The sequence below is a fragment of the Cyrtonyx montezumae genome, unplaced genomic scaffold (genome assembly GCF_038088225.1).
Source record: "Cyrtonyx montezumae isolate F1298 unplaced genomic scaffold, pur_monq_1.0 scaffold_8, whole genome shotgun sequence".
Classification (NCBI taxonomy): Eukaryota; Metazoa; Chordata; class Aves; order Galliformes; family Odontophoridae; genus Cyrtonyx; species Cyrtonyx montezumae.
Window position 1 is genome coordinate 101,841,335 of NW_027072089.1, and position 21,157 is coordinate 101,862,491.

General features: G+C 42.1%; 1 protein-coding gene across 1 annotated transcript; it reads left to right on the top strand.

Annotated features, from left to right (window-relative positions):
- Positions 1-11,304: 11,304 nt before the first annotated feature.
- LOC136059505 (C-C chemokine receptor type 5-like) lies at positions 11,305-18,908 on the top strand. Its single transcript, XM_065753735.1, has 3 exons — positions 11,305-11,421; positions 14,988-15,181; positions 15,442-18,908. Exon 3 carries the CDS (start codon positions 15,453-15,455, stop codon positions 16,518-16,520), a length of 1,068 nt encoding a protein of 355 aa, XP_065609807.1. The 5' UTR covers positions 11,305-11,421; positions 14,988-15,181; positions 15,442-15,452; the 3' UTR covers positions 16,521-18,908.
- Positions 18,909-21,157: the final 2,249 nt, after the last annotated feature.

Sequence of the window (21,157 nt, forward strand, 5' to 3'; positions counted from 1 at the left end):
GCATTTAGCTAGCAATGGTTTAACACTGTGAGATTGGGTCTTATCTGCAATCTTGTTATTTGCAAGAATTGATAACAGTAAAGGATAAGATTAATAAATTCTTATTTTTCAGTAAGTGTTCATCTGCCTTGCTGAATTTCAAATCTTGTAAAGACAGAAGATGGTCAGAAGCACTGTAATTGTTCGTATGCCCATTTTTGGGTTGCTATGTCATTCAAAGTGGTACACACCAGCTATGCCCCAGACATGCACAATTCTTTCCATCACCATCACGAAATTCTGCAAGTGTTAACTTAAAATGTGCCAAAGACACCTGCGTCACTAACACAGCAAAGCTTTCTGCAGTAGGCTAGGGCTCTCTCTAGGCTGCAGGACAAGGGACAAACTCTTTGGTTTTATTACTTTTATTTTTTGCTAGCTCACACTGAAATCAGACGGAGAGAAGGGTAATAGCACAATTTATCCCAAGTGAGATGTGAAGCCTTACACAAAGAAGACTAAAAATAGGTTTTCTAGGACTTACTGCAGAGCTTCCTCCTCCTCTTCATCGTTGTCCTTGACCTCCTCCTCTTTCTCTGCTGTGTACAAAGCATCAGTATCTAAGAAACCAAAATGGAGATCCAAAGCTCCATCCTCTCCTCAAACAGAGCTCAGTACTGTTGACTGCTCACAGAACACAGGTTCTTAGGACACCTTTCCCTTTAGAAGGTTCATTCTGTCTAATGTGGCTGCAAAATGGAATAAAACCAGGAGCTACTTTGGGATAAGAGAATGGAGAGACGTTTGTACTCAGCACCACATCAGGTACTCCAAGAAGCTTTGTGTCTCTTCCCTGAATATGAAAGTTCATTTTTGATGTAATAACTCCATTGGGTTTGAAGCTACTCTTACATAGGCAGATGCCAAAAAACGTTCAGAACTTCTTGCAGTTCTGGGTAACAGCACTGTCAGATCAAAACCAAGGTGTAGTTCTACACTAGCACAATACCATTAAGGGACTGGTACTGCCATTTCCTCCGTTACACATTTTGTTTTAGGTAGAAACTTGTCAACAGCAAACTGCTCTCTTTTGCAGGCATACTGTTCTCTTAGAATAAGGCAGATAGTACATGAAGCATGTCCTCATTTTCAAGTGCTGTGTCACTAAGTACAACTGGTAAAAGAGTTCTGCAATCTACTCAGAAACAGATCACTGGATTCAACCAGTTCTCACGTACTAAGATGTCACCAGCAGCAAACACCACTGCAAAAACACCAAGGTATGTTCAGATTTGATGTTACTTGGATTTCTTATAGCTGTGTGGCAGTGTGAATATATATCCCACTCTTGTTCCATTGAATCAATTGAAAGCTAACTGTTATTTTGGAGAGATGGAATAAAGAAATTACTGCCGCCCCTAGAACAGAACTCATAATCAGATGCTGCACAACTAGAGCACTTATTTTTCAAAGGATGGAGCTGTTGCTGGCGATGGTAGATTGCCAGCTGAAGTGCCAAGTATCACTTTTCATGTTTGGTAGCATTACCTAGTTATTTCGAAGATGTGTACGCATCCCTTTGAACTTTCTACCTCTTGATTTTTATGTAAGGTTTCACAATCCTCCACTTTTCTGTTTCATGTTCTCTGCCATTTTGTAGTGCAATCCCCTTCACACTTTGACAGGAAAGTCTGACCTTCTTCTAGCCCAAGAGCATTTGGCAGTGCACAGCAAAATATCCGAACATTTAGGTGCTCAGAAACATCATGCTTTAAAAATAATTCAAGTATAGCAGAACTCAGCAAAGCAGTGAACAGAACCTGTGAAGTCAAAAGGTCGTTCTGCTGCACTCAGCCTAACCAGCAGCTGAGAGCTACGGTCATACAGCTGCTGGTCCTTATCCTAGCACAGATGTCTCTGCAGCTGTCTATTATAAACACACTTCTCTCCTTAGCACAACTTGTGCATGAAAATATTCCTTTTGGAGAGTCTGTCAGGTTCTCCAGCAGTAAAGAGACGTGGGCATCGCTGCTGTGTAACAGCAATGACACAGGAGACATGAAGAAGCCTCTGAGCTTGTGGGTGGGATGGGGCATTCAGGACAAAATGAGACAGTGCCATGGACTGTGTAGAACTCAGCACAGGACTTCTAAAAATAATATGGACAAAAGTTTTCAACCTGAGCACTTGCATTTGAGGGGAAAAAATCCCTTCAAATCAGTTTTCTCAGGCTTACAGAAGGAACAGCATCAAGCTCAAAGGGCAATCTTTAATCTCATTGCCTTTCTTGCTGTTGAGTAAGGTGTGCTCTGGGTGTCTTAAAGAAAGCTAACATCTGTGTACTCATTTCTAGACCTGGTTCTGCACCTTCAGATCCACTTTATTTCCAGGCTTCCTGTGGCTTGCAGCGAGCTAGCTGCTGCCTCCACTTCCCTCCTGCCTCCCTTGATGTGCTTCTTTACAAGCCGAGGTGCTGCAATGCCGGCCCGTTTTGATATCTCACCCACTTGTTCCCCATTCTCTGTTAGTGCCCTTATTTCAAAAATCAAAGATTGCACTGCATGGTGAAAGACCAACCTACTTGTCTCTGAGCAGGAGATGGAAACACGAAGTTCTGACTTAGCACATAATTCCAGGAGCTGTTCAGCAGCTTTCCTACTCAGAAACTTCAGCCTAAAAGACTGAAACCTCTAAGAGGCTGAATCCCTAAAAAGGATTCACCTAACCCCTTTTTCATTCCTCCAGGGGACTTCCCTCAGCACAGCCTTCCCACTTGTAAGGACTGCTTCCTTTCACAAGTCTCTAGCATCTCGATTTCTCTTCTTCCGAACTTGTCTTGACCTGTCTGAAGCCTTAGGTTGCTTACTTTATCTTCAAGAGCAGTTATTCTGAGCAGAAGACTATATTTAATTTGTCTTAGTTCTGCTTACTGTTGTGAGACACAACCACAGCTTTTATATAGACAATGGTAACAAGCAGTTACTCCTCACAGAATGAGATATTTATGACTCCAGCGTGATGCTACACACAGTTCTACTATGATAGCAGAGGCCTTGAGAGGTGGGGACACAAGATAAGACGTAGAGGGTTCCTTTTGTGAGGAGCCAACAGGCTGAAGCCCTTGTCCATAGGGTTTAGAACAATGGAAGAGTAACCATTATGCTTAGAAGACAGCTAGAAACTAGGAAGTGTGTATAATTTCAACTACTAGTATCATTATTATTGTTATGAATGACATCATTAAATTCTTAGATTTATATTTAAGATGTTCCCTTTCCTGAAATCCTTAACAGAAGGGTGAACACTGCACTTGCCCCGCAGACAGGATAACATCCAGCACCTTGATAGACAGGTTGGGTCATGGCACTACAAATTTAAGAGAGATGGCATCATCGTGGGGACACCCAAACCGAACTTGAGTGGCCAAATATGCCTCACCGTGGATGTATGATGACCAGTTCAAAGCCAGGTTCTGTCACGTCTGAGATCCACTCCTGAGTTCAGTGAAGGACTTGATGCTCACTGGAATTTGTACAACGATTTTCAGCCCTTGATATCAGTGGCAAAAAGATAAGTTAATCTTGGGTCAAGATATAAAACTTTCAGTGGTTTACCATTTTCCATTGAAATAACCTCATAACACCTCTAAATATTTAAGCTTGCCCGACTTCAGCTTTCATTTGAATCATTTCAATCTGAAAATCTCAGAGGTCTGCTGAAACTGGTGACCCATAGATAACCTCCTGGCTTCTCCCTCTCTGTCATGAGTTTCTCTCCTTCACTAGAGTTGGTGGAAGATGTCTTTCTCCCACTCATCAAACCATGCTCTAGTAATTACTGGTCAGTACATCTCCCATCCTAATATGTCATCCTCTTCTTTTGCTTCTTACACTGATTCTCAAGCTAACAGCTAAATTGTTTTCACTTGTCACAGCACCCTGTGTAGTAGCTTTCCTCTTGTAAGCCGACATACAGAGCTGCTGGCCCTAAGTTTTCTTGGCTTTTTTCTAAGTCAGATAAAATGTTAGGATGTACCTTCAGGAGAAACTTCCCCATTTCAGTGAATAAACACATATCTGTAGGGTTTGGGCCAACCTGACTGTCTCTTCAATGAACTGGGTGAGGGGAGAGCACTGCATATTAGTAGGAAGTGTCAGTGGTGAGCACTGCATAGATATTGAATGTTTAATGCATTTAACACATGAGAAAGGAGATAAGAAACAACCCCCCCATTGGTGTGAAAAACTGTAGCAGACATTCAATTACTTGAGGATAATGGGGCCTACAGGAAAGCTGGAGAAGGACTTTTTATATGGGCATGCAGCCACAGGACAAAGGGAAATGGCTATAAACTGGAAGAGAGTAGATTTAGACCAGATATTAGGAATAAATTCTTTACAGTGAGGGTGGTGAGACACTGGAACAGGCTGCCCAGTGAGGTTGTGGATGCCCCTACCCTGGAAGCATTCAAGGCCAGGCTGGATGGGGCTGTGAGCAACCTGGTCTAGAGGGAGGTGTCCCTGCCTATAGCAGGGGGCTGGAACTAGGTGATCTTAAAGGTCCCTTCCAACACAAACCATTCTATGATTCTGTGATTCTATGATAAATTCTAGTCATACTGAAAATAGATTATAACTTCAAGTCTCATAAGAAACTTGAAGACAGGTAAGACATTAATTCCCCAAAGAAATATGGCAGAGATGGTTTGGATTTGAGATTCCAGGTGAATCCAAGGGCAGTTCAGGAAACACAAACTTTTTGCTAAGACTCACTTAAGCTTTACTTAGGATAGGCATATTTTAGTACCACTTAGGCAGGAAAAGCCACCTTCCCTTTCAATTTTGTTGCTCAGATGGCTTTTCAGTTGAAGTTTTATCACTTATTTGTGGCTTGCATTTGCCTTAACGTTTACACAATCTCTTTCAAGGACTGCAAACTGACGTGCATGCACTGCATGAAACAACTGCAACATGATCTGAGAGCTTTACAAATACAAATGGGCTTGCCTTCATATCATACTTGCTAACAGATAACTGTTGCACAATAGCACACACAGCTTATCCACAACTCTTCAGTGCAGTCGTAAAATGTCTCATTTGTGCACAAAGCCGTAAGCCAGATGCTCCACTCCTGCTATGAGACATTAATTAGTCTCAGAGAGAGAGAGAAGGAAATACAATCTACCACAATGTAGGGCAGAAGTTACTGCAGTGATCCACAGTTGGTGGGGACAAAGAACAGCAAAGTCTGTGGTATCACATATTCTGTGCTGTGGTTAGTTTGCCTTGGACTGTGAGAAAGGAGGTTTTGCTGATTAGTGTTTTCTTGTATTTTATCTACAGAAGCTAAGGAAATGGGATCTCTATCCTGCAGATAAAATCTGCTGGGAAATGATTAGGATCAGATTTAGTATGTCTATCAATCAGTGTAACACGACTACCAGGGTGGCTTTGGGCTGCTGAACTCCCCATGAAGTATTTTCTCAGAAGGAAAGCAGGCTCCACCAGACAGGTGCACAGCAGTATGAAGCCAGCCTCTGAGCAGACTGAAATCTTCCTGTGGCTGGATTTGTCCTTAGGACTCGGTTTCATTGAGGAGCCCTGCAGATATCCACAAAGCAAAATCATGGACGACCTACATTTCAGAGATGCCTGGACTGTTGTCAAAAATACCAAGCTTGTCATAGGGCAACCACAAGATCCACCACAGGATTTAGACAATGTAGGTATGAATTTATCATACCTACCCTTAACGTCTATTCCTACCATGCAAACTGACTGTCTTCCCTTTCCACTTAACTCAGCTTTTCACAGGCAGCCTGTGATGTTTCATTCCTCACTTTCATAGAATCATAGTTTCAAGGTGGAAATATTTGTATTGATTCATCTCATAAATGTGCTGTGAATACAAATACTGTAGTATTTGTGAATCAATCAAATATTACCCTACCAGGACTAGAGACACAGTTATGAGAGAAAAAGCACAATTCTGCTATCTGAGACAGACCTGGATAGCATGCATTAAACAAAGCCTAGTCCTGCACGTTAGTGAAGTACAACAAAAAAAACCTCAAATAGTAAGTTCCTCAGCTGGTTTGATGGCTCCTGCAGTCCGACCAAGGCAACCAAGAGGCTCATGCGAAGGGTATATCAAATAAGTGTTTCCTAGAATAATTCTTTGTGTTTTTAGAGACTCAGAATATCTTAGGAACATGCTGAACTCCTAATTAACTTACATCTCAGATGTCTAACCTTATTTCTCCGGGGGCCTGAGAAATGCCCCAAAGCTTTGTGGAAGTACAAAGACTCCTAAGTGGATGACAGTGCAACTTTCATATGCCATCAACAGCAACCATGTTTAGCTTTTATGTATCTCCTTAGCTCTTCTAAAGCAGTGTCCCTTTTGAGCACCTGCACAGCTATGAGGTCATAGAAAAAGAGGAGTATGGCCTTCGCAGCCTAACTTCTGTTGCATGACGTGGAGCACGTACAGTTTTCATGGCTGCAAGCAGGGTGCACTTTTCATAGTGACTCAATAAATCTGTTCTTACATCTGGTGGTTCATCAGCACAAATTGCCTTTATCTCTGCAGCGCAGGTCTCTTCCTCTTCAGCAGAGGATGTAGACACTATCATCAGGCTTACCTGATAAAAAACAACCTCAACCCCAAAGGCGACAAATCTAGAATACTCCATTTGATCTCTTTTCTAAAACAAAAAAATATTTCTTGTCGACAAAATTAAGATTTTGTTCAATTCATCTGAAACATTTGATTGGACTATGTTGCCCAGGTTTATCAGTGCAGAAGTCAGCTGTCTGCTCTGAACTCTATCTAGGCTCCTTCTATTGTGAAAGAGAGATTTCTCCATATGATCCACTGTAGTCTAAAGACAAGAGCGGGTACTCTCTGTGAATACCCACCACTATCTACTGACTATAGAGGGAGCCCTTACACTAACCACTTGACTACCAGCCATGGGTGGGAGAGCCTGCTCTCTGCAGTTTGAAGAAGTATGGAATGAAACCAAGGAAAGTAGAACCAGGCAAAGGGGAGGTGGCTATCTCTATTTTCCTTTTTCAGGAAGTAGCTCAGTGTTTATGCTACTTACCTAAAAGCAGAAAGAACTGCATAAAAAAAGGGAGCTTTTTGCTCGAGTCAAGACAAAGACCAACATCAGGTCTCTCCAAGGATGGTTATAAGCTGTGGCTGCTTCAATGTTTTTATACTTTGGGCATCTCAAGAGAAGATTATGTAGTGACTTTGTATGTGTGCATCTGCAAATAATGCAGCAGAGATTTGAAGCGTAGCACTGTGCACAGAAAGGGCAGTGAAGGGTTTTCATTACCAACATAATACTAACAAATACTACACAGAAAAACTGAAACGATTACCTACTAATAAACATTGCAATTTCCTCTTGTGTGCTCCTCCCTGTGTTCAGCCAAACCTGTCACATGCCCATCCCTGAAAGTATGAGGAGAGTCAGTAGAACACCTGCTGAGGACTGCTGCAGATGAAGACACTCAAGGACTTGTATTTGGTTAGCCTGGCAGGGTTTGGGCAACTGTGGGACTGCAAGGGTGATCTCTAGGAGCAGGGCCCAGCAGTTTCCCCACATGAGATCATAGCCAGCTCCAGCTGCTCCAAAATGGACCCACCACTGTCAGAGCTAATCCATAGTGACTCTGGTTGTGCATGTCAGAGCACACGAAAGAAAGGGAAAACTGCTGCACTACAGCAGCTGGGAGAGAGAAGTGAGAAAATGTAGAGAAAAACACCCCTGTTGGCACCAAGGTCAGTGCAGAAGGAGGAAAGGAGGTGCTCCAGGCACAGAGCAGAAGTTCCCTGCAACCCAGGAGAGGCCTAGGGAGGAGCAGGCTGTCCCCCTGCAGCCCTTGGGAACCACGCAGAGCAGATCTCCATGTGCAACCATGCGGGAGCTGGTGGTGCAGCAGTGGCCTGGAGGAGGTACAGCTCATGGACAGTCCTTGCAGGAGCAGACTCTAGGCCAGAGCTGCAGCTCATGGAGAGGAGCTGGTGGGCAGGATGATGGAGGGAGCTGCTGCCTGTGGGGGCCTGTGCTGGAGAATTGGGTTGTAAAGGGTGGGCCCTATAGTATGGAGGTACACTAGGAAATTGCTGAAGACTGTGGGAAACTCAAGCAGGAGTGGTTTGGGAAGGATTGCATCCTATGTTGGGGACCCCATGCTGGACTAGGGGCAGACAGTGACCATGAAGGAGTGGCAGAGATGAAACGTTATGGACTGACCACAGCCCCTAATTGCCATGACTGCTTGGGAGGAGAAGGTAGAAGAGAGTGGATAGGGGGAAGCTGTTTTTAGTTTGATTTTAGTTTCTCAGTGCTCTAATCTGTTAGTAGCAGGTAGTACATTATATTAGTCATCCTATGTTGAGTCTGTTTTGCCCATGACAGTAACTGATGAGTGATCTTCCTGTTCTTATCTCAATCTCTGAGCCCTTTTCCATCATATCTTCTCCCCACTCTTCCTTTGAGGAGGAGGAATGAGAGAGCAGCTGTGATGTTTAGCTCCCCATCAGGAGTAAAACCCTCACAGGAATCCATAGAGATTCGATAATATGTTTTCTGAAGTACTTTTTCAACACAAAACATCTACTTCACTCCTTTCACCATAAAAGCACATGCTGAAGCACACCAGGGGAATAAGAAAGGAACTCCATCAGTACCCATGTTCCTCTCTAATGTTTTCCACTTTGCCTGAAATTCTTAAAAACAGGAACTGAAGTCAACATAACTTCTTCCACATAACCTAGAATATGAGATGAATTGCAAGGCCATCCCTTAATCTTCACTAGTGTTTATGAGGCATACTGCTGATGTCCCATAATTTCAACTAGGTCTGCTTTGCAATTTTACCAGTATTTTTGCCAGCTGTTAACTACTGCCAGCTCTCTTGTTGTAGAAACAAACTGTGCCTGATTTTCAAAGGTCAGAGAAATGAGAGCTCAGGCAGCTTGAAAACACCATCTACTTGTTTTCAGTGTGAGCACTGAGCACTGAGCACTGCAATTGGAAGCATGAAGAATTATAACTTTCAAAACAGTATGTGCAAAACTGTGCTTTCATTCTCAAAGTGAAGTGAGTCACGAGTCAACCAATCCCCACCTCAAGAATCCAACAAACCCATTATAACAAGCTCAAGACCCCTGCTTACCTCACAGACAGTGAAGGTAGCAGGTAAGTTTATTGATCACTTCTGCGATCTCTTAGTGATCTGTGTAAGAGAGAAGATGAAGACAGGAATTTATCCATTCCTGAGAGACTTCATCCTTCAGCAATTCTCTCAATATATGAATGCTTGCAGCTTGTAGGTATTTTCATTGCCTGCATATGTTTAGAAAGTACTGTCTGCATAGGGGGCTTCTTCATGCAACCAAGTCTTTTTCTTCTCTTGCCTGGGAGGTGTGCAGTCCCCAAGAGGGGCATTTGTTAGGTTAACAAAACCTCTGCTATCACTTAAGTGTCATTTCTGCTAGTTTTAGCTGTAGCTGCTTTTTACTTGGGCAAACTGACAGAGCAAGCAAAAAGGAGACTTCAGAAAGCCTCTGAAAAACACAGATGGATGTGCCAATGTCTCAAGTCAAGGAGAGAAGAGGTCAAGGATTCCCCCTGGTACCCCAGACAATGACACTTGCCCATAGCCCCTGGACAATGAGCTTTAAGGAAGTCCCACTCTCAAGAGCCAAGACAAACACCTGCTCTAGTGACCACTGAGGAGAAGTGCCTTATGCAGGATTTTTGATTCTGCCAGCTAAGCAGTTCTTTACCAAAGAGAGCAGCCCAGAAATGTTTCAATTTGCAAACAGAACTGCTGAACTAGCAGCCTGTACATTGAATAGAAAGAGATGTCAGAAATAGTAAAAAAAAAAACAAACCCAACCCAAAAAAACATGACTTTGAATTCAGGCAATGACTCAGAGGGAAATGAGATAGAAGGAAAATGTGGTCTGCATCTCCCTGCTGTGCACTGTGTCCCTGTAGGGAAGGCTCTTCCTGCCCAGGCTTGAAGTTTTTCTGCATTTTTTTCTGTATTGACAGCAATATCTACACACCCCTTTCCAGACCAACAGGAAACGTTTATGTCTTTTAGCTTCTACAGAAACTCTCCTTCCTAACATCTTGCTTCGGCATGCTTTCTGCTAATGATCACAGCTCTGAGTTTCTTTTATAATCTCTGCAACATCAGTGGCCAGGTTATCTGTATCCACATCCATCTAAATCCACATAGGTTTTATAGGAAAAAAAAATCCTCCAGATATAACTGTAGCAAAATCCAGCCTTGTAGTCTTTCAGGAATACTGCAGGAAGCCACACAGCAGTCTCAGAGAGATAAGCCAATTGCTGCTGCTAAAAGTATACCTCGCTCTAAAAGCTTAAACAGACTCTTCAGGAAGATGACAAGTAGCCATACTATTCATCAGTCCTCATTTGTAGTGGTTACCTACACAGCTGTTGAAGTTGGATTGCAAAGATGTTGGCAGTACAAATATTTCAAAAAATAAAAAAAAAATAAAAAAAATGCATGGCAGACATTTGAACCACCCTCTGTTCCATTTCTTTCTTTCTGTTACTTTCAGTCCTGTAATGCCACCGCATCAAAAAGGGAATGAGCTGCAGGTTTCTGCCCTCTTCTGATCTCAGGGTGGCAAGATCATCACAAATGACTTACCAAAATTACAAGATACATTCAAGGTGAGATCTGTAACCCATAGTATAGTGTGGTGCAGAGTGCTTGAACTGGTCTTATCCTGGAAGGAAGGCATGTCTACCACCAGAGGGTCTACCTTGGCCTGACCTATGTAGCTCTAGCAAGTCTCTGTGCTAACACAGGCATGCTGCTTCCAGGACCCCACTTGTGAGAGGCAAGGGTGATGCTAACATAATATTTATGGTATAAATGTCTTCAATTTTGCCTGCCAGTTCTTTTTCCCTAGTGGTCATATATACAAATCACTAGGAGGTAAGTTACATAAAGAATACCTTGGTGGTTTTTTTCAACAGTCAATTCTGTGATCTAAATTTAATTTTAAAATTACACATGCTAAATGCCAGGTATTTCATACCACCTTCTTTTGAGTAGCAGAAGTGTTTGAAGCAGCTACAGATACTATCCCAAGAACATGGTTTTCCTGAATGTAACCACCCAGTCTTTACCTGGTAGAGATGCACTAGATCAGATAGTGAATTTCAGCTGGTGCAGAACAAGGAGACACCCACTTCATCCTAACGCAGCCGAAAACTGCTCACTTTCTGAAAGAAGAACTGTGCCCTTGATTCTTGTAATATTTTGCAATAGATCACACAGGAAGTTCTATTTCCTATTTTCAGATATAGGGTTTAACTATACACTTGTTCACAAAGAAGGCAACGACACAGTCTGATAAAACAAGCTTGATAAACCTGTGAGTAGCTCTTTTTTTCTTCATTTATGCATATATAGAGATACAGATTTATTGAGTGGGGAAATATATGTTCATAATGACAGTGGGAGTAGAACTGCCATTTAAGGAGACATGTTGTCTTTAATAAAAATAAGGTCTTGTAACCAGCTTATTGCTCAAGATGAGTTTGATATGAGAGTAGAGAATTGAAGTGGACAAATGGTAGAGAAAATTATCTTTTTTATATATTTATTTTTGTAATTTAAACTTCGTAGAAACTGGTTTTGAAACTGTCCTGGGAGGTCCACAGCTTGAAAACAGATTGCTCTAATGATATAAACTGATCAGGCAGCAACTCCTTTTCACTTATTCTAGCCTTTTGAAATCTTAGCCACATCTTATTCTATCAGATTCATATGTACATCGTCCTTCACCACAGCCTGGCTTGTTTTCTTTGTATTATTCAAGTATCTAACCTGCTGAAGGTGCTTTTTCGTTATCATGTCATAAAAGGTTATTTGGGGTTAGCTCCTCTTTGGGCTGGTCTCTGAAAGTCTGTACTCCCTATCTTAACTGTAGATACCAATTTAATGGGCAGTCATGATCTAGCTTACAGTTTCCTTTTAATGAGGTTTTATACGAGTGAAGTTCATCAGCATCTTCCTGGAATTGTGCTGTTCATGCTTCTGCTTTGATAAATGAGACTTGCTACAGACAAAAAAAAAAAAAAAGTTACAACACTGGAAAAATACAAACTTTTTTTTAAATTTTCTTCAATATATCTAATATACAGCTAATAGCAGCAATTGCTTTTATGGGAGACTGTTTGCCAGGAAGAGTTGGCAACACCTGGGTAGTGGTCTTGAACTTCTCTGTGGGGTGTCCCTTAAGGCAGTAACATGGGAAGGGCAGGATGACCATGATGTATGTTGGGAATCTCCTCCACTCCAGTCTACTTTTTCATACTGCAGTTCATCCTCAGAATGGTTGTGACAGCAGCGGTTGTTTGGATTTCTCCAGATTCAGCATTTTATTTGAACCAGTTTAAGTGGAGGTTCTGAAAGGAAAATCTGAACTGAAGTACTAGCATAGGACTTAGCCTACAAAATGAGCCTGCTTACACATACAGTAATCATTTGGTAGGTGGTGTTCATTATCCGCCTCGGTTTCTCTTTCTCCAAGGGCTTATTTTCACTCTACATCTATTTAGATAAAAACACCTCCTACTTCTTTTGTCTTGTGACCACACAGACTGTCTTTAACTGCAGAAATCTCCGCATTTTCCTAAGACTGTCTTTCTGGTTTTTGGTTGTTTGTTTGTTCTAAATGAGGAATGGAAACAATTGGATCCTGAGCACATACAGAGAACTGAGTCTGTTTTTCCAGCACTAAACATACTTTTTCCTTGAAAGCTCTGCAGGAAAGGAAAAATTGATCAAGTGGCAAGCAAGCAGTTCCAAAAATAAGATGTTTCTAATGCTCAGCTGTTATAAAAGAGGAAGAAGTTCCCAAAGCTAGTTTTAATTTTGGAAGGGACTGCCTTTCTCCAGACATATCCTAGAAAGAAATTCTGTGGTTTCTATTACATTAAAAAAATGTGTTCGTATCAGCTCAGAGGTTTAGTTTGCACTTCTACCTTTTCCTTCAGCTTTTCTGGTAACCAAAGGGAAGCATGAACAAATGCTTGCTTCCCAAGGTGTCTTTGGCCCATGCGTATACTTCTCTGTAGTTTTGCCTGTCCAGAAACTCCTTCCAGAAAGACAAAGGCAATGTTCAATCAATAAACCTGCTATCAGTGAACATTGGCCGTATCTCTTACAGGGCCTGCTATAGGGATATAGCTATTATTTTATTTATTTAGATTTGAATTTTTCTTTATGTTACACTGTTATTCTCTCTCATTGTAAAGTGCCCTAGATACTGCCAGCATACTTCTAAGCTAGCTACCATTCATTAATTAGTTTTAATTTGTGACAAACCTGTGAAAAGGAGAGGAGCAAAGGCAGGGCAAGTAAAGTTATGTAATCTTTTTATCTAATTGAAAGGAGAAGCATTGTCTTGAGCCCTAAAAAAGGGAAAGAAAACTTTGTGGGTCATTCAGTTTTGAGATGAGTGGCTCCATTCATGTGCTGTTGTAGTTATCAAACACCCTGTCCAAACCCCACTCAGGGCACAGCTCAGTGTACTGTGATATGTGCTGACCCTGACTGAGTCAGTGCAGTGGGCCAGGAGCCTTCCAAGCTTGAATTACCCTAACGTGGAAAAGTCTGTTAGCCATACCAGCACCTATTCACTCCTATAGCTGAGTGGTATTGTATAAATAACAGCTAGAACTCAAGAGCTAACAAAGCTACTCTTGAGGCAGACCAAATGCCCAAATACAGAAACATGAGAAGACATGATTTAAAGAAGCATCCTCTTTACAGACTGTAGGGCAGCCTCGTTGTCACTCCAACCACTGACTAGATTTTGACCTGCAAAGCTTCATCAGCTCAATTTAGTCTTGCAAAACTCAAGTGTAGAAACAAGTGATGGCTTTCAGAATGTGGTTTCTGCAAGTCATCTGCAGTCACAGACAGAACTTCCCACTGAAAAAGAAATGCACAGTGGGGTGCAAAACAGGAAAGGAGTGATCATTGCTGTGTTATCTGAGTGGTCACACAGCAAACTGGGCCAGTCACAGTACCTGTAGCTTTCTGTGTTACAAGCATTCTGTTGCCTTGACAAGAGACAGGAATCATTCTTCCACAACAATGCAAAGCCTCATAAAAGAAGTTATCATGAGACATTAAAAAAACAGCAGCCTTTTTCCCCAGCAGCAAGTAGCTCTACTTCAGTGGCTACCAAACACATCTCTTTCACTTTCCCAATAAGTGACTGGGAAGCACATTTGGTCCATCTGACACCTGTCTTCATAAAATCCTCTTCCCAGCTTCTCAGAGATGCGCAGGAATTCTGTGGACTTCTCCAGGGGCCTGTGTAAAGATATATCTCCTCAGCTTTTTGGAGACCAAGTTAAACAAAGCATGCTTTTGCATCTGGGTCTGGATCTGGCTGACTCCTGGTCCTACCAGGGATTTGAGACAGGAGGAGGTTTTGCTATCAGGAAGGGAAAGGCTTGGTGGCACCCACTTCTTAAGCTTTCCCCTTCTGGTACTATAGCAAAGTTCCCTTGGGGCTCTCACAACCGTGCTGCATTACCTACCCTGCAAGCTGCATTACCTACCCTGCGAGCTGGCACTGCTCCTTGCCTGGGGAGCCCAGCTCCTTCCACAGCTCTCCAGTCAATATCAGAGGGACAGAGTATTGGGCAACAGACACAGTTCACAGCGAAGTTGCCACATAACCAATTGCTCATCAAAATTGGGATTTCAATAAAATAAAAACTGGGATCAAACTTACCATTTGAGCAAGGGTATTATTTCAGGAAAAGATGGAACAGAACCTTAAATCCTAGGAGGAATAAAAAATCACCTTTTAATTTTAATCACTGTTTCTATAGACCATGCTGACAGCAAATGAAATCCTTTATGCCATTTGAATAGGTGTTTGCCTACCTGTTCTTTCTATTGCAATTATCCCAGCAGGTCCTCAGCTGAACGTGTCCAGCACAGCCCCACAAGACAGTGCCACACACAGCTTTCATTCCAGCATTACCTAAGCCCTGCCCATGGCCCCTGCCTGAGGCAGACTCTGAAGAGCACACTGCCTTTGCCATCGTAAGCCAGACCAACGCTACTGGCTTGCTGCTCCCCACCAGCCATTACAGCAGCTTCAGCAGGTGAGTGCAGTCAGTGCTCTGTGGAAGGATCACCACCACCAGAGATGGTTCCCAGAGGTGCTGAGGCTCCTGTGAAGCCACAAACGACACTTATGTTCTACCTGTGTCACAGTGACTTTGCAATGGCTGCCCTGACCCCCTTGGGTGAGGGCAGCAGCACGGGTTGGCACAGTGAGGCCATGCCCCATCACCGTGCTTCATTCCTCTCCCCGATGAGCTTGGAGTTCCCTGCAGTTAACCACTCTTCTCTTCCTTTGCAGACCAACACGCAATGGATAACTACACCACTGACTTGGGTGACATGTCAACAACAACATTTGACTACGGCGATTCAGCACCATGCCCGGGAACAGAGGAAAAGCATTTAGCAGCAAATTTTCTGCCACCGCTTTATTCTTTGGTGGTGATATTTGGCTTCATAGGCAACATTCTCGTTATCCTTATCCTGGTAAAATACAAAAAGTTGAAGAGTATGACTGACATCTACCTCCTCAATCTGGCAATTTCTGATTTGCTGTTTGTATTTTCTCTTCCTTTTTGGGCTTACTATGCTGCTCACGACTGGATTTTTGGAGAAGCGCTGTGCCGAATTCTCTCAGGTGTCTACCTCCTTGGCTTCTACAGCGGCATCTTTTTCATAATCCTGTTGACCATAGACAGGTATCTGGCCATAGTTCACGCAGTGTTTGCTTTAAAAGCTAGGACAGTTACCTACGGCATCCTCACCAGCATTGTCACGTGGGCTGTTGCTGTTTTTGCCTCTGTTCCTGGGATAGTGTTTCACAGAACTCAAAAGGAAAATATGCAGTATACATGCAGCGCTCATTATCCATCAGATGACCCAATAAATTGGAAGCACTCCTACATTTTAAAGATGAACATTCTTGGGCTTATCATTCCAATGATCATTATGATTTTCTGTTACTCTCAAATTTTAAAAACATTACTGCGATGTAAGAATGAGAAAAAACAGAAGGCGGTTCGACTTATTTTTGTGATCATGATTTTTTATTTCATCTTCTGGACACCATTCCATATTGCTTCCTTTTTGCATACATTTCAAACTTCTTTTTTTTACCCAGATTGTGATATCCAAAGCAACCTGGAGAAAACAATTCAAGTGACCGAAACAATTTCAATGATCCACTGCTGTATCAATCCTGTCATCTATGCATTCGTTGGAGAAAAATTTAGGAAATATCTTCATACATTTTTCCGAAGGCATGTTGCAGCTCACCTGTGCAAAAAGTGTCCAGCTCTTTATCATGAAAAATTAGAAAGAGTTAGTTCCACATTCACACCATCTACTGCTGAGCACGACATCTCTACTGGATTGTAAAAGTACATCTGAATTCTAGCTAGTAAATGTTGCACCAGCCTCTCTTTTCCTGAAGAAATGCATGACAGTATTGAAAATCTATATGTCAATTCCTGTGGTTAGTTGCCTGGATCACACCATTTTTTTTGTTTGTAATCAAAGAGGAGCAACCTTTTCCCAATAATCATTAATATCATAACTTGATCACAGAGAGATTTGTTTGATTCTGATATCTGACCCACATTCTGTCCACTGACCAAATATTCATGACTTTTACCATGGCAGAATTTAAAATAGACGAAGGAGTAATAAGTCATCTCACAAGAACCTTTTACAGCTACATGAACAAATTAAGACTGGGAGGAAGCTTTGAGGATTGATGTACCTGTTCATTATGCAGCATAAATGAAACACCTAAAATCCCAACTGCATTTGGAAGAAACAGTATTCTTTCTGCAACACAGTCAGCCATTTGGTAGTGGGAAGCCTTCAGTATTCTTCATGTTACTCCTTTTTCCCTCAGCTTCTTTACATGAATTAGAGGCCTTTCCATGAAAAGGATGAAGATGAAATATACCAAAACATCACTGATGAGACAGCTGACTAACCTTTATCTTACTGAGGTCACTTAACCCAAGTATTTAGATAGTTTTTTTCTAAATGTAATCCTTTTTAATATAGGCATTGTATTTTTTACAGTATTTTTTACAGTATTTTTATTTCAAGTTTTTAATCTTATGCCAATCATATCATTGTTCGGTTGCTAACATTTTCCAAAGTGAGCTTTTCATGGGCAACATTGTGGTTTCTGTAGGTGCAATTTTAGAAGTAACTACAAGGCTAATGACTGTACAAGAAGTCAGTGTTGCACCCCAAAACAGCCATGAACTTGTTTCTGACAACTTTGATCTCTTCCAGGGAAAATGCACTTAGTAAAGGCACATTAGCATAGATCTGCAAGGACAGAATTAAAATTAAGTTCATTCTATCTATGCATGATTATGTACGAAAATACATAACCCTTCAGAGGGTTTTAGAGCCCATGGGCATAGTGGAGGCCTCCTTCATTCTGGAAATATTAATCACGTGTGGAGCGAGACTTTCTATGGCAGATGCAGAAAGTCTGTCAGGATAGGTTCCTGCAAGCTAAAAATGTGCTCTGGACTTATACAGTAAGTCTGCTCTTTGGGACACACTCCTAGGAAGACAGCAGCCTTGGAAGCACAGAAGTAGCCAAGTGTAGAGGAGATGTAACTGCCTTACCGTCCCAGGAGAACAATGCACATCACCTCCGTTGACACAATCAGGACTGCACAATTGCTGAGGACCTGTGACCATTACTCTACCAATGTCATGGCAACACATTTATGCCAGGCCACATATTTATATCATTACTGGCAAGGGTATCCTAGGGATGTGATATTAACTTTAAACTGTAGCTTTATACTGAAAGAAAGTGCAGGTAAACACTCCTTATGCAGGCAAACAGTGCCGCTTTTGTTCCCATTTCCTTCAAGGGGCACCATTCAAGCATGCATGGTTTCAGTCTCAGAAATCTTCAAAGACAGCTTCAAGTAACCTCCTGGCAATGTCAGGATGGAAGAGGGGATTGCACACCTCTTAACATTACGTGTGTGACTCAGATGAGTACATTAACAGCAAATCTCTTCAAAGTCCTTCAGTGGTCAGTGGAGAAAAAGAGATGCCTGAGTCAGAATTAGGCATGATTTAAAAGCCCTCTGGGGGAGATTACTTGTCTGAGTGTAAAAGGAACCCAGAAATATCAGCTTCTTAATTTAGGGATCAGATGCCCTCGTTGCAGTGCTGTGAATTTTCTTCCCTCTTCAGCCTTATTGCCTCAAGGCACCACTTCTATTATCTGATATCTAGTCTACCACCAGCTCCTACATTCCAACTGCTCCCTTGTGAGGTTGATAGCTACAGGTATACAAAAGACTAAAAACAGTGCTCACAGTAGATAACACTTTTCCTTTTGTAATTTTTACTGCACAAAAGTGGAAGCACCTTTTTAATGTTAAAGTATAAATTAGATTAGTGTGATATGAATTCTGCTGTAACTGTGATATTCCTACTGTAGTGCTTTATTGTGAATTCTCGCTTTGTGGAATTATGATTCTTCCTTTTTTAGTGTTAATGCAGCAAAATTAATAAAATCTGTGTCTGAGAAATGATGCATATCCTGTAGCCCATGTTCTCCTTGTAGGCAAAGAGCATCAGCTCTGCTCTCAGAACAGAGGTAGCAAAATAGCTGCTATGATGGACTTCAACACTAGCAATACTGCACGCTGAACTGAAGCAAACCAAATCAAGCAAACAGAGAATTGTCTGCACTGTCCAGAAACTACTGTAGCTGGCACCAGTTTTATCTATCAGGAAGCTTGAGAAGAGCATATTGCACTCAGCTTTGGGAGAAGTTTAGGGGCACAGACTTTAGATGGGTGAGATTTGTCAGGTAGGAGAATGAAAGGCTGTGTCATAAAAAGGAAAAGAGGAGAAATAAAAGAGGGAAATAAAAGATTGTTCTCCATTGGTATCAGGATAAATACAAGATTATCCACAGACCTTCTGCAACTACTTCAAAATCTCCTTGCACTGTACAGAGTAATCTAGAAAAGAGGTGTGCCTGATCTCCTACGTTTTATGTGCACAGAATTGAAAGCATATGAAGTTTGATATGGAACATGCTTCTGTTTCACTATGCCACTCTCTGTATACCATGGTCTCAATTTCTTTTTCAGCAAACAAAACAGGCCTCCTCTCCCCTGCACACTCCTGTCATCTCTTTGCCATGGTATAGGCAGATTCTGTACTCACTGTCTGAAACTCACTGTTTTCCAATCCTTGTGTTTATATTTTGCTTGACTTGAAAACAAATTAAACTCATCAAGATTAGCTTATTGTTATGTAATGTGCCCAGACAGATTAATTCTGGATCATTTAGGGTGGGCCTTACTGTAGCTTTGCAGGGAGACAAGCCAAGTATTAACAGGCTCTAGATAAATTCTGTTGAACATTTTGTGTCTCCATCAGTCAGCTGGGGCTGTAGCATAGTCTAGCTGCAGGTCAGGTAGCTCTGAATTAGGCCAGCAAGACTTCAAGCATCTGGGCACAAGCATCTGGACACAGTGAGCTGGAGTATCCATGGGGAAAGTTCAATAAGGGCATGTGAAAGAGAAGACAAATCACCCTGCCAGAGAAAAATTTATATACAGAATAGACATTTTGGCACAAGTATTGCATAATTCCAGAAATATAATTCAGGAAAGCATCCAGAAAGGGTCTTGAATCAGAATTTTAATCAGAATTTACTCAGAATGCAAAATAACACCATATAATTGAAAATGAAGCTAATAAATCAATTAAAATGAGAGAGAGAGTGTCCAAAAACCAAAGGCCTTACACTAATGCTGAAGGTGAGACAGCTAGGGATGACCCGTAAGGGAAAAGAACCTATGTCCTGTAACACATGAACAGTTCCTATCTTTCCCTCTGAATGGAAAAACATAAAAATACAATGCAAAGTCCTCTGGGGTACGTAGTTCTTCTCTTCTGAGATAGGTATACCTGGAACTATCCACAGAGCTGGAGCATTAACTTTTTAACTCCCAGTGCACTACATGATGTTATGATGTGGAATACTAGTAACAAAAAATCCTAAAACCATAAGAGCAGCCTGTTCCAGTGCTCCATCACTCTCACTGTAACAAAGTCCTTCCCTGTGTTTGTACCGAACCCCCTGTGTTGCAGTTTTTGCCCACTGTCCCTGGTGCTATTGCTGCACACCACTGAGAGGAGCCTAGCCCCATCCACTTGACCCCCACCTGTTATGTATTTACAAGAAATCCCTTCAAGCCTTCTCAAGCCTGAACAGCCCCAGGTCTCTCAGACTTTCTTCGTAAGAGAAGTGTTCCAGGCCTCTCATCATCTCTGTTTCTCTCTGCTGGACTTTCTCAAGAAGTTCTGTCTTCCTTGAACTGAAGAGTCACTCCAGATGCAGCCACACCAGGGCAGAACAGAGAAGGAGAATCACGTCCCTTGACCTGCTGGCCATGCTCTTTTTAATGCACCCCAGGATACCAGTGGCCTTCTGGGCCACGAGGGCACACTGCTGGCTCATTGTCAACCTGTTGACCACCAGGACACCCATGTCCTTCTCTGCAGAGCTCCTTTCCAGCAGGTCAGCCCCTAACCTGCACTGATGCTGTTCTTACAAGATAGCATGTTAACTGCGCTTTATGTTCTACACAGCATGCTTATGAAAGAACATCCGTGTGTCTTCAAAAAATATCTAAGCACAGGACCAAAACCAATCCATCAGATTAGTTAATGTACAGAGTCCAACTTCTCTGTCAGGAACTGCTGCCACCACTTGTTCAGAAGCACATGGGGAGGAAATCCCTGCACAGCAGAAGGTAACCTCACTGTCAGGCCCCTGGCAGACTTCCTAAAGGGCAAAAGGAAGTGTAGAAAAAGTGCATATATGGTATCAGTGAGTGCTCGACAGTACTCAAACCACCAGAAGTATTCTTACTGGCACTGATTGGTCTGTGGTATTTGTATAATGGACGAACATAGAAATAGTGAAACTTCTGATAACCAGTGCATGAGACTGTTCCTGCCATAAGACTTTCTTATTT

Bases quoted from the DNA above. Each gene is read 5' to 3' on its own strand.
- LOC136059505 (XM_065753735.1), top strand. From the start codon at position 15,453: ATGGATAACTACACCACTGACTTGGGTGACATGTCAACAACAACATTT.